The sequence below is a fragment of the Dromiciops gliroides genome, chromosome 1 (assembly GCF_019393635.1).
Source record: "Dromiciops gliroides isolate mDroGli1 chromosome 1, mDroGli1.pri, whole genome shotgun sequence".
In the NCBI taxonomy this organism is placed as follows: Eukaryota; Metazoa; Chordata; class Mammalia; order Microbiotheria; family Microbiotheriidae; genus Dromiciops; species Dromiciops gliroides.
In genome coordinates, this window is record NC_057861.1 from 219,863,607 (window position 1) to 219,877,927 (window position 14,321).

The 14,321-nt window shown below is 37.7% G+C and overlaps 1 protein-coding gene and 1 pseudogene across 3 annotated transcripts in view; one reads left to right on the forward strand and one right to left on the reverse strand.

Annotated features, from left to right (window-relative positions):
* Positions 1-14,321, forward strand: part of SPIRE1 (spire type actin nucleation factor 1) — a 217,435-nt gene that overhangs the window by 78,603 nt on the left and 124,511 nt on the right. For all 3 annotated transcript variants that reach the window (XM_043979803.1, XM_043979869.1, XM_043979917.1), the window contains exon 3: positions 11,811-12,044. In XM_043979803.1, coding sequence (XP_043835738.1) covers positions 11,811-12,044 — 234 coding nt within the window. The remainder of the gene's footprint in view (positions 1-11,810; positions 12,045-14,321) is intronic.
* Positions 5,713-6,630, reverse strand: LOC122736941 (annotated as a pseudogene).

Consider the following 14,321-nt stretch of genomic DNA (forward strand, 5'->3'; position numbering starts at 1 on the left):
ATTAGTTAAATAGCAATTATTTCCTACTTCTTTTCCAGTCCTATATATCTATTCCTTTTTCTGTCCCCATTTCCCCTCCCTTTTTTAGGAACATTTGAGTTCAAATCTGCCCTCAGATAATTTAATTGACTATATGATACTGGGCAAGTCATTCAAGTTCTGCCTGCCCCAGTTTCCCCAACTGTAAAATTAGGATAATAGCACTTACCCTTCAGGATTGTTATGAGGATCAAATAAGGCAATATTTATAAAGTATTTAGCATAGTGCCTGGTATCTAGTAGGTGCTTTATAAAAACAACCTTCCTGCCTGCCTGCCTACCTTCCCACCTGCTTGCCTTCCTGCCTGCTCCTGTCTTTTGTTCTTTTAAATACATACATACATATATACATACATGCATACACACACACACACACACACACACACACATATATATAATCAGCAAAAAATTGCCTTTTCTCTCTACCACCCCAACCTGAGAATTAAATAATATTTTCCACATTGGCCTTGTCCAAAAAAAAAATATGTCTTATTCTACATTCTTGGGTTTTTCAACACTATCTGGAGCTGGGTGGCTTGTTTCATTATTAGTCCTCTGGAATTGTGTTTGGTGATTAACACTGATCAGAGTTCTTAATTAAATTTAAATTCTTACCATATTGCTGTCATTATAAATTGTTCTACTGTTTGTTTATTTCACTCACACAAATTCATAGAAGTCTTCCCAAGTTTCTTTGAAACCATTTCCTTCATAATTTTTATAGCTCTATAATATTCTATCACTTCCATATACCATAACTTATTTAGTTATTCCCTAATTTATGGGTACCCCCTCAGATTCCTATTTGCCACCTCAAAAAGAGCTATATAGGGGCAGCTAGATGGCACAGTGGATAGAGCACCGGCCCTGGAGTCAGGAGTACCTGAGTTCAAATCCGGCCTCAGACACTTAATACTTACTAGCTGTGTGACCCTAGGCAAGTCACTTAACCCCAATTGCCTCACTAAAAAAAAAAAAAAAAAGAGCTATATAGTTTGACATATCCTTAGAGTCTGTTTTACTTAAAACTAATTCCTTCCTTAAACTATCCTCCCATTAATTCTCCCTTCTCCCTTCTTTTGTTTCCCTGTTGAGTGAGATATATTTTTGTACTCAGCTGTTTGTGTATTCTTCCCTTCTTTCTGACTAGTTCAGTTGGGACTGAAGTTCAAGTTTGAGCTGCTTCCCTTACTACTTCTTTTTAGTTTGTATAAATGTGTACTTGCATATGCTTATTATGTAGGATAATTTTCTCTAACCTTTCTTCCTCCCTTTCCTCCCTGCACACCCAGTGTCCCTCTTCTCTGTTTTTTTTTCAGGTTCATTCTCCATCCCCCACCCTCTACTTTAGGATTATATTCAATTTGCTGGAGTAAGTGATTCTTTTCTGTAAGTAATTTGCTGCAGTAATTCTTCTGTCCCATATCCTTTACTTTCTGGAATATGGTATTCCAAGCTCTCCATACCTTGATAATGGTAGCTACTGTGACTGTGGCTCCTTGATCCTTGAATTCTTTTTTTCAGGCTACTTGTAATGTTTTTTTTCTTTGATCTAGAAACTCTTATTTTGTCTATAATGTTCTTGGAAGTTTTCACTTGGAAGGTTCTTTCAGAAAGCTGACTGAAGGATTTTTTTTTTTTAATTTGTATTGCATTCTAGTTCTAAGAGGTCTGGGCAGTTCTTTTTTAGGATTTCTTGAAATAGCATGCCTAGGTTATTGTTTTGGACATGATGTTCAAGGAGTGTGATGATTCTTAAATTTTTTTCCTCAATCTCCAAGTCAGTTGTTTTTGTTATGAAATACCCCACATTTTCTCCTTTTTTTTAGCCTTTTGACTTTGTTTTACTATTCCTTGTTGTATCATGGAATTACTGGTTTCTATTTAGTCAATTCTAATTTTCAGGGAGTTTGTTGCTTGGGCAAGGTTTGTACCTTTTCTGCCAGTTAATTCCCTTTCCAGTTCTTTCTTCCATAGCTCTAATTTCTTTTCCAGTTTTTTCCTCTAGTACTCTCATTTTCTTAACAAAAACATTTTTTTAAACTCTTCCTTTATTTCTCCCAGGAACTCTACTTGCATTTTTACCCATGCTGTATCTTTCTCTGAAGCTTTGCTTTTAGATATTTTGGAGTCATTTTCTTCTAGGTTTATGGCTTAAGCATTCCTATCACTTTAATAGCTTTTTATAGTGCTATTATTTTTTTGTTAGGGCCAGGTACTGTTTAATTTCTTTTTGTTCTTCATCCTTCATTTTTCCAAGACGACCTGTGACATCATGGGTGATGTCTTGACTTGCTTATGAATTTAAGTGAGGCAAAGTTGTGCAAAGTTGTCAGCCTCATTCTTTTTTCCAGAGTTATTTAAGTCCAGTGGCAAGACATAGGTTAAGGTAACTTGTGGTGGCTTGGGATGCAATGGATGACTTTGGTGTCTTGATGTCTGACCAAGCTCTAAGTACTCCATAGAGCCTCCTTCTGTTGCCTTTATGGCCAATTAAATAAATTATTCTCATCTGCCCATTCTGCAGGAGGGAAGTCTTTGCATGTTTGGAGTAGACATTTCCTAAATCACTGACAATTTTGAGGCCTGTGAGTTACCTTCAACCTGGTTTATTCCCGTTTGCTGAAAAGGTTTTTTACCAGGGTATGCCTGCTCTGCATGCTATAGCTTCTTTGAGCCATAGGTGAAAGTTGGGTAAAAGGTAGATACTAGGGGCAGCTAGGTGGTGCAGTGGATAAATACCGGCCCTGGATTCAGGAGGACCTGAGTTCAAATCCGGCCTCAGACACTTGACACTTACTAGCTGTGTGACTGAGGGCAAGTCACTCCACCCTCATTTCCCTAAAAAAAAAAAAGTCTGGCAATGAAAGGTGGATACTAAACTTGGATGACTACCTCTGACTCTCATCACTGAATATTACCTCTAAGGTCAAATCCATTTTTTAGTACAAGAACCAAAGCTCATCAAATAAGTTTGATTTTTGTTTCATTTCCAGATTAAGCAGGAAATCATTCTGAGAAAAATAAGTACTTCATAATTTAAATTTTATTGTGTTCCAGGCACTTTATTTCTTTTTTCTTTTAATCATAAAATATTTTATTATTTTCTAGTTATGTGCAGAGATTGTTCTCAGCATTTGCTTCTATAAGATTTCTAGTTCCAAATTTTTCTCCCTCTCTCCTTTCCCTTACCCCCATCCCAAGACAGCAAGCAATCTGATATAGGTTATATATGTACAATCACATTAAACATTTCTGCATTAGTCATGTTCTTAAAGAAGAATCAGAACAAAAAGGAAAAACCTCAAAAAAGAAAAAGCAAAAACAAAAAAATAGAAACAATATGGTTCAATCTCCTTTTGATGGCCTAGGTGGCAAAAATGACTCACTGACTTTGCTTTGGATTTCTCAACCAGGTCTGCTTCTTTCTATTCTGCCATCTTGGCTTTATCCCCATCTTGGCTCTATCCCTGCCTTCTACTTAAGCTATTCTGAGTTCTTCTCCCTCCTGGGACTGAAACTCCCTATGCTTGGATCTTCCTGGAAAGTCTACTTCCTCTAGACCCACATGGTCTATAAGACCTCATGTTAGCGGTGAAGATCTGGGTTTGTTCCATAGCTTCATAGTGTTACCCTTGTTGCTGTTCAGTCCCAATTCCTCCTTAGTTCAAAAATTACTTTGCTGTGTTTAGGAGGCTTGGTCCAGGAACTCTTCCACTAGTCCAGAAACACTGGTTTCTCTGCATTGTTTAAAATTCTTGCAGCTACTTCTTTGGCCCAGAAATTTCTTACCACTTGGGCTGTATTTGTCCACTATCATTCTTGGGGCAGATGGTTCTGTGGAGCACATAATTTCTTGGAAGAGTTCCCATGGCTATGTAGGTTTCCCTCTGGTAAACTCAATCCATGTTGCATCAAATTATGTATTTTTTTCTCTCTTATCTCACAATGCTTTTTTTCCCCTCTCTGTACCCTGCTTTGAAAGTCATGTCCAAGAGTGTATGTAGTCCAGACATGTAAATTGACTATTAATCAGTCATTTACCCTCAGTGTGCCATTAGTAGGGCGACCTAGGACTTTGTCAATGAATTTAAACCTTGTCAAGGGAATTTCACACCTTTAAAAGTCACTGTTAATGACAGAACACAGTTATCATAAGTAGAGGCAATGAAAATGCATTATGATATCTAAGTGTATTTCCCAGTACACTAATTTATTCATTCATTAAATCATTAATTTATTTATTTTTAGCATTCTTTCTTCCAAATTCCTTCCCTCCAGCCTCTTCCCTACCCATTGAGAAGGCAAGCAATATGAAATCAATTATACACCTACATATACAAATAAGATAAATTGTAATTAAGATAAAGAAGAGATCCAAAGAAAATGCTTTAGGAACATTTGAAGAAGAATAAAGAAATGTAAGCTGAGAGAAGCAAAGTCAGTTTCCTAGTGGAGGTGGAGCCAGAGCTGAACCTCAACAGAAAAGGAAAATTTCAGTAGGCATAATTGAAAAGGAAATGTGTTTCAGGAATGGCCTTTATGAATTAATGAAGATGGCAAATTTGGGATAAGATCAGAACAGCTTGGCTGAACTGTGGTCTACTAATGAGGATAACATGAAATAAAGCTGAAAAAGTAGATTGGAGCCACATGTCAGGGTGCCCTGGATGCTAGCCAAAGAGTTGTATTTTATACTATATGTATTAGGGAGCTATAGGAAGTTTTTGAGTGAGGAGTGATAGGGTCAGACCCATGCATTAGGAGGATTATTTTGTTAGGTGGGTGAAGAGTGAATATAAAGGAGACAGACTGAAGATGGGAACCCATTAGGAATTGATTATAATAGACCAGATAGGAGGAGGTGAGGAGAGACTGATCTATAGTGGTAGCAGTGTAAACAGACAGTGGGATGAGTTGGAGAGATGTTGTGGTAGTAGGAATAGTAATTGGAGGAGACAGAATAGTCAAAGAGCTACAACTTGTGTTATATATAAACTTCTATAAAACTTTTCAACCCATTGTTCTTCCCCTGTTGTAATGTTTTTAATAGCCATAATTCCCATTCTCTACAGTTAATAAGAAATTGAATTACTCATTCCCTTCCAACTTAACTGAGACGCTAAATCTTCTGGCTACTTTGAATTACTGGTTGTATTCATCTGTGTTGTGCTATCCATTTCTCTACTTTTCTGTATCCCTCTCTCTCTTCTCCCCTCCCCTCCCTCTCCTCTCAGCTTTACATGTATTCTTCACCTCTACTGAGCTTACCCTGCCAATACTCAAACCTGGACTATTCCCACTATTTACTTGTCTATTTTAGTTCTGGGCTCATAGTGTTTTACTACAGAGTAGTGAGGACAAGTAAGGATTTCCTCTATTCTTTTTTGACTTATGTACTTGGGCTAAGGTCTGCCACCTCTACCCCTTCTCTCTTCTTTTGGAGAACTTGGGAGGAGCAACTTGCATTACTTTTCTTTTTTTTTAAAGGAGCAGTTAGCAAGTTTAATTTGGTGAAAGCAGAGAGCAGGTAGGCCAAAGAGGACGTGTGGTGGGGGTTGGAAGGAAGGATGTTGGTAACCCTGACAATATAGTTAGTTGCTTCAGGGGCAAGAGGATCATTTTCACACTGAGAAAGTTAGGGGATTCTTTGTGGAAAGGGGACTTTTGTTCTCAGCTGTTCAGCACCATCCGGACTAGCTCTTCATAGTTGATACAACCGTTGCTGTCCTCATGCCCTGCCACCAACACTTCCACTTCTTCCTTAGTCATCTTCTCACCTAGAGTGATGAGGACGTGCCGTATTTCAGCGCCCATGAGTGTGCCATTCCCTTCCTTATCAAACACTCAAAGCCCCTCTACATAGTCTTCATAGGTGCCCTGGTCCTTATTCTTTGCTATGGTCTGCACCATTGGCAGAAAGTATTCAAAGTCCAGCACTTTCACATTCATCTCACCACTCTTGGGATTCCCTAAGACCTTGAGCACCTCAGCATTGGTGGGATTCTGGCCCAAGGCCCACATCATGCCCCCACACTGGCTGTGTGTAATGATTGGAATGATGCCACCTACTGGAGACTTGCTGTGGGAAAGCTCTGCCATGAGGAAAATGCCTCAGAGGGCAAGGCCATGTGGCTTTTCCTTGGCGTCAGGAAGTGACGTTTGCTCATGGGTGCTGTCTATCAAGGCTACCAGCCAATCACCTTGAGGAGCCTCCTATTTGCTGGGAGGAGACAGGAAGGAGGAAAGAGAGCCTGTGCAGAGCGCGCTCTCTCTCTCTTTTTGGGTTCCTGACTTGATGGTGGTGGTGGCGGCAGAGGACTTCACAGGAAATTTGGGAAAAGATAGGATTGCCATGCTGTTGGAATTCTGTTCTCAATCTTTTTCTTTCTATTTTTCAATAAACCCTTAAAAACCTAAACTCGTTTTATCAGTGATTTTAGTCAGTTTCCCCCAAAACTGGGGGAACAGATTAGAATCCACATTTAGAATCTTAAATTACACATGTGTAAGATCTTTCCATCCCCCGTGCGGTCAAACAGCTGGAAGGCCTCTGAACTCAGCAGCCTGATCCTCCGTGACGTCACACATCTTGGCCGTGCAGCTGGGTCTCTGCTGCTGCCGCCGCCGCAGCTGCTGTGTATAATGACTCCCTTGCATTACTTTTTATAACTAATTTAGGGACTCTAGAGGAAGAGGGGAAATAGACAGATGGAAAGAAAATAGATGTCCTTCCAAATTCTAAGACATAGGGAATCCTGATGCAAATGGGAGGTGCCCCACTCTGACTCTAGCCTATACATGTTTGTGCAAATTGGATGGATAAACAGGAGCCTACCTTTAGTGAAGAGATTTGTTTGAGGGGTTCAGGAGAATAATGTCCCTACAGTCACAAAGGAAGGTGGAATGGCAGGTCCCAATAAAACAAAATAGTTCAAAACTGGTTTCAAAAGGTTGGAGACATTGTAAGCCTCTCTGTAGGCAAGCTGTTCCAGGACAGGCTAGAGAGGTCCCTAGAGAGGAGATAAACATCGACTGTTAGAGAAAAAGCTTAACCAGGGGAACCAATGAAGCAGAGCTGAATGGATCCCTGTCACCTGCCAGGAGTAGAAGACAGACACCTGTGCCACCTGCTGGGAGTAGAGCTGCTGGCTGTCCTGTGGTATCATACCCCTGGGGAATAGGAAGCAGAGGAGATCATTTTATCATACACAAAGTGGACCGCAAAGGGAGCATTGATGTGAAGGCGCAGACCCTAGTTGCCTACCCTAGCTTAGGAACCTTCCCAAGGTTATTACTGTAAGTCATGTAACTTTATAGGTCTCTGGAGAAGGATGACACACTGTTGGGGGAGTGAGCAAACCTCTTGCTTTTCTATGAGCTATGATGTGAGTCCTTTATGTCTTCTAATTTATAAATCAAATTTTTACATCCTGAACCCTATGAGCCCGAGTAAATATAAGGAAGCTTGGTTGTTGCTCTTTGGTAAGTTCCAGATACTGAAGTTCCCAGATTCCACCTGGTTGGAAATGATAGGTCCCCAAAGTACACCTGGAACCTTAGTACCAGGGAGGAACTTAGGTCACAAGGTTATAGTGGCAAGTTCTATGATAGAACAGAGCTGGGCTAGAAGACACTATAATGTCTACTACAGATTGCTTGGCTATCCTGTCTAGTCTTTAAAACAAGGAATGATTACTAGTCATTTTCATGGTGAACTGAAATGCCTTTGACTTCGGTATTTTCTAAATAAGAGCTACTTTAGAGAAATGGGAATGAACTTAGTTGACCTGAAGCACTTCCTTTCCTTTAAAATGTAATTGCTTTTTCAAATGTGGTTTGACAAGGTAGTTTATGTGCTCAACAAAGTAATGTGTTCAATAAAGCCATGGAGCTGAAAAAAATAGTATCAACTTTCTCCTTGTGCTAGTTTTGATTGGCATTTCAAGACCATTAAAAAAAAGTATTAAATAAAGTTGTGTGTATTTACATCTCGTACTCTTCAGTCAGAAAGTGTGTGAATTCACAGTAGCTTTATAAAATTGTCTGTGACCTTGGGGCCTATCATATATATATATATATATATATTTTTTTTTTTTTGGTGAGGCAATTGGGGTTAAGTGACTTGCCCAGGGTCACACAGCTAGGAAGTGTTAAGTGTCTGAGGCTAGATTTGAACTCGGGTCCTCCTGAATCCAGGGCTGGTGTTTTATCCACTGTACCACCTAGCTGCCCCCATTGTTCTATTTCATGATGGCTGCACTTATCCATCCCTAGTGCTTATGACAGTGCTTGGTAATAATGAATGCCCTAATGAGTTTTAAAAACTTAATTTATTAAATTATTAATTATTAAATCAGGTAATATAAATTTATTGTCCACTAAGTGCCAACCATTGTGTTAAGCCTTGGGAAACTAAAAGAGGTTAAAGATGACCCCTGCCCTCAAGGAGCTTAAACCTATTGGGGGAGACAGTATGGAAACAAATACATACAAAGCTAGCTGTAAAAGTGATCAAAACATAAGTATATCTAAAAGTACAAGATTCTGCACCCTTAATACCTCACTTCTGCAGTAAACACATGGGATTTCATTTTCTTGGCTTTTCTTGATCATTATTAATGTGCAAGATTGAGTTTTTAAAAATTAGTCATTGCAGTTAGATTGTCATGCTATTATTTTTCTGGTTCAATTTCATCACTTTGTATGTTACTCTCAATTCTTCACATGTCATTTCTTTTGGCACAATGATATTTTGTCACTTTGTTGTACCACAATTTGTTTAGTCTTTCCCCAATTGATAGTGAAAGAAGTTTATACTTCTTTGATAATATGAAATGTCTGTTAAATATACTTTTATCAACCCTTGTCAGGAGTACTCACTCTGCCCCTGACCAAGAGCCTGTCTTGACTATATCTTAAGCCATGGTCCAGAAATCCAAATTTTATTCTCAGATAACATCTATTTACTTTTCAAATTTACTTTTTTTTTGGTGAGGCAATTGGGGTTAAGTGACTTGCCCAGGGTCACACAGCTAGGAAGTGTTAAGTTTCTGAGGCCGGATTTGAACTCAGGTCCTCCTGAATCCAAGGCCAGTGCTTTATCCACTGCGCCACCTAGCTGCCCCTCAAATTTACTTTTCTCTTCTGAAACCTGTCTTCAAGGAATAGCAGCCAATTAAAACATCATGTGCCCTGAAGTCTATTTTTGTTCAATACTTCAAAATCTCAAACAATTTTTTATAGGTTCCCATCAGCAGTATCATTTGTTTCAATATCAATCACCAGGAGTAGATAACATTAGGTTTAACAAATCTTAATTGCCTTTCTATTTTGTCCCAAATACCTATCTCAGGAAGATATCACATCTCCTATATGTTCATATCTGGATGAACCATGATTCATCAACTTTGGTTCAACCTTGGTGTTATCAAAAACCATTTTCTTAACTTGTTAACAGTAAAGTAACATTTAAGGCTATCCTTTGTGCTTGATTGCATCTTTGTCTTCCTGTCATTCCTTGCAGTGCAAAGAGCTGATTTTTCCTCTGAGGTTCCAGTCTTACTCTCTGTAAAAAGAACCTCACATCTTTTACACAGCTCAAAAGTTCAGTAGACCTTTGTTCACAAGAGTACAAGCCTTTTACATATCAGTCTTTCCCACCATTTGACAGGATTTTCCTTACTTTTTCTTGAGATGGTTGAATTTATTAGCTCACTATTATTAGCCCAATTTATGAGGTACAATTTTGTTTCTAGTTGTCTGATAACAGAAAAAGTCAGGCAAGTATTATTACTAGTTAAATAAATGTATTTCATTGTAAACGAAGAGCTTTCCATGCCTTATATATTAAACTACTTGTTACTTGCCTTCGATTTGCAGTTAGCAAATTCCTGCCAAGCCCAGTTGCAAACTATAGCTTCTGTGAGCTATTTTACAGAAACAAAACAAAACACTTTTTATGTGTAGAAATTGAGCTTCTAACTTTTCCTGGCACTCTCCACATGGTACTGATTCTTGGGGTAACCTTTCTGAGCCATTGGCCTTCCACTGTTCTCTGTTGCTAGCACAGACTCCCTACATGCTGCCTTTCTTTGCGGCTAGCCATTATATGTCAGAACTTTACTCCAAATGTTTGGCCTCCACTGAAGCCTTGCTATTCCCAGGGTGATTAGGCAATTTGGATAGGAATAGGTGCGATGGTAGACTTAAAAAAAAAAATCAGAAGCACTGACAAAAAAGCAAAAATCTAAAAGGTTCAGCTGTTTTGGCATCATTAACTGGCTTTACCTTGTGTTATGTGTGAGTGTAAATTTGGGCATTTAGGAATATAAAAACACAAGGATTTCCCACGTTAACTTTTAGATATTTAGTCATACCATGAAATAAGTCAGTCTGTACAAGGTGATTATTAATGCATTCCAATTCAAGTGAAATATCATCTTCTTCTTTTTGTGTTTATCAGCTTTCCAGAACTCTGATCTGTGTATTTGGGGCAGGCTCAGCATTTGTTTTATAATACACCGAGTGGATTAACTGTAATTACTTTTAATCTGAAATGATTAAAATTTATGAAACTATTAAAAAAAAATAAGGAAATGGGCTTCCAAGCCATTTCTTTTTCTTTGATCTCATTCCTACTTGAATCTTAGTTCTTTATAGTTCCATTTCTTCCCATTTAGAAAGAGTTTAGATGTGTTTAAATTTCAATTAATTTTTTAAAAAAGGATATATTCCCGATTATATTTTGGAAATAAACCAATAATGATACATTTTACTTTTTTCTAGCAAATTTACTTTAAGAAGTAGGTAATTTTTGCTACTCTGTTTAATGATATTTATAAAAGGAATAATCAGGTACTACAAAGAAGATGGAGGGTGTGATGCCCTGTGATCAGCATTTAAGTACCTACTATGTGCCAGGCACTGTGCTTAAGTTTTGGAAATATGAATAAGAAACTAAAAGACTGTGTACTCCTTGAGGTCAGGAACTATCTAATGGAGGAAGACAGTACACAAAAGAAAGCTGAAAAGTTAGGAGGGGAAGAGAGGGATATGCTGAAGGGACATGATGAAGATGATGGCAGAGTCAAAACCAAGTTGAACATCAGGTGGCAAATGAAGGGATGGCTGGCATTTTGAGCCTTCCGTAAAGGGAAACTTTGGGAGGAGTTTTTGCTCTGTCCTTTAGGAGGAAGTAAGGAGGTTTTTCTACACATGGAAACTTGAATGTGCCCTTGTGCTTTGTAGATAATTTGTGATGTTTTCTAGAGAGAAGCTCTGTGTATCCCATAGATATAAAAATCAGCCATAGAAAGTTCTTGTACTCTCAGATGGCCAAATGTCAAAAACAGATATGATTTTATTAATGGAAATGATGTTAAAATAGATGCATTGCTATTTGACTTGCTGCTGTATCCTGAGGACCACAACAGGGCCATTCCATCTGAATTGCAGCTGAAACCTTCTATATGAGTTATCTTCCTTCCTTTCGAATGTGAACTTCTTGAGAACAGTCACTATCTTGTTTTTTTCTATTTGTATGCCTAGAACTTAGCACTGTGCTTTGCACATAGAAACACTCTAATAAATGCTCATTTATTTATTCATGCCAAGGTTGTGAACCAAGGTGATTAGAAGGATGATGGTACCTTCAGCAGAAATAAAGATTTGGAGGGTGGATGAGTTAAAATTAATTCAGTTTTGGGCAATATTGTGAAATGATTCTAATCATCTTCATTTTCTTTTTCTCTCTTTTTTTCTGATCATAGGTTATTGAATCCTTGGGAATTATTATTTATAAAGCATTGGACTATGGTTTGAAGGAGAATGAGGAAAGGGAACTAAGTCCTCCCTTAGAGCAGCTCATTGACCATATGGCCAATACTGTGGAGGCTGATGGTAGTAATGATGAAGGTTATGAGGCTGCAGATGAAGTTATAGATGAAGAAGATGATGAGAAGAGAAAAATCTCAATTATTCGATCATATAAAGATGTCATGAAGGTATAGTATTTTACTTGAAGTTTTGGTCTTTGAGAACTGTTATTATTAAACTTCCTAAATATTTTCAGTCATGGTCTTGCTACTGTAGGTCATGCTGTCCTTCTTAGATTATTATATAATATATTTATGGTCATAAGGCTGTAATGGTAACTGAAACATGATTAGACAATACATTTAATTCTGTGATATTTTGCCTTGGTGAAATGTTTATTTAAAGATTGAATTAAGGCAGGCTTGAAATATTAATAGTTTTTAATAGTGTTTACCACATTTGTTAAGTGAATATATCAACTTTTTATTCTTACTTTTTCTTTTTTTACCAAGTTCTGAGATTAGGAATCTTGAAATCTATAAAGTTTCTAATGATTTCTATTACTTCTTGTACTTAAACTTAGTTTAAATTGAAAGCTCAACAAAACTATGCTCTTTACTACCCTTCAGTAAGTTTTTCTTAGTTTATCCAACATTCTTGAAAGTGATAACTTTAACATTGAGTTCACAAGTTTTGGTCAAAGATGAAAATTAAGACAATTTCTGAACTAGAAATGTTGACCTTTTAAAAACAGGTCTATTTATTGTTAGCAGTTAAATGAGTTCCAGTTACTTAACTGAGCAGCATTAGACATAATTAGTTGCTAGTTTGTCATAAAGGATTCACATGGTAGAGATGCCAAAAAACTGTGAGACTGTTTTTCAACAAGAGTTTATAGTAGGGGCAGCTAGGTGGCACAGTGGATAAAGCACTGGCTTTGGATTCAGGGGTATCTGAGTTCAAATCTGGCCTCAGACACTTGACATTTACTAGCTGTGTGACCCTGGGCAGTTCACTTAATCCTCATTGCCCTGCCCCCCCCCCCAAAAAAAAAAGTTTATAGTAGGCCCTTGGTTCCACTCTCCCTGTTAAAACTTTGTTCTCTTTCACTTTCCAGAGACTGAGCAACAGGTGGCCAAACTGTGGCTACGATGAATTGAGATAACTTTGTTTATCTCTTTTATGCCATCATCTCCCTGATCTCAAATCAAGGACCATAGTAGTAAAATACAGAATCATTCCCTAATCTGATAAGCAAGAAATTGGTAAACCTCCTGTGCTTCTGCTGGGACTTGAGACCTAACTGACTGAGAATTGGAACAGCAAATAATGACCCTGTTCTTGGTCTGCTGAATCTTGTCGCTGTGGTTTTCTAGTTCCTAAAAAAAAATTTGGAGGAGTGGAGGAGCGAGCCACAGGATTTCTAAAGTCTCTTCCATCTTTATGTTTCTTCCATAAGGGAAAGATATAGAAGTAGTGAGAGAAGTCTTGGGGGGAACTGTGGAATAGGGGCAGATATTGAATGAGAGGAGACAGTGTTCTGACCCTTACCTAATAGTTAACTTCAGATATATATATCTGAATATTGGATTTTGTTTAGCTACCTAGATTGTCATTTTGAAATCAAAATCCTATACCTGCAGTGCCCATTATATATAGCTGCAAGAATTACAGAATAGTGTAATCACTAATGGTTTGATAGTAGAATGGTAATGGAGGGAGTACCTAGTCTGATAGAATCTTGGCATTTAAGTGCTAAGAGAATCCTCAAAGGTCATGTCTATTAATAGCCAGACTAGCTCAACTCATACTTAGATAAGAATTCTTTTTAAAATCTCAAAGTGGAGGCATTTAGGTGTGACCCCAAGATGTTGAATTATTTGTCCAAGATCACATAGGTAGTTAAGTGATAGATCCAAGAATGAACTCTATGTCTCTCGAATCCATATCCTATGCTTTTCTCACTGCCCCTCACTGATTTTAATCAAATTATGCTGCAACATAATTAATAATTAAAAAAACCCATCTGTACAACTTAGAAGAAGAAACATATCCATTGTTGGTAGATCTTTAAGGCAGAGATGCTTGAATACATTGTTGGTGGGAATTTTATACTAATGGAAATATTTTGGAGAACGTAGTGATCCACAAAGCAATATATAACTTTTGACCTAGCAATTTCTTTGCTAAACATTTTATTCCGAAAAATAGTATAAAAAGGAATAAAGGACTTTTTTTTCTTTTGTTTTTGTTTATTTAGAATTTTATTTTTCCCAAATTACATGTAAATACAAATTTTGACATCAATTTTTTATTGTTTGGTTGTTGTTGTTGTTGTTGTTGTTGTTGTTGTTTGCGGGACAATGAGGGTTAAGTGATTTGCCCAGGGTCACACAGCTAGTAAGTGTCAAGTATTTGAGGCTAGATTTGAACTTAGGTCCTCTTGAATCCAGGGCCCGTACTTT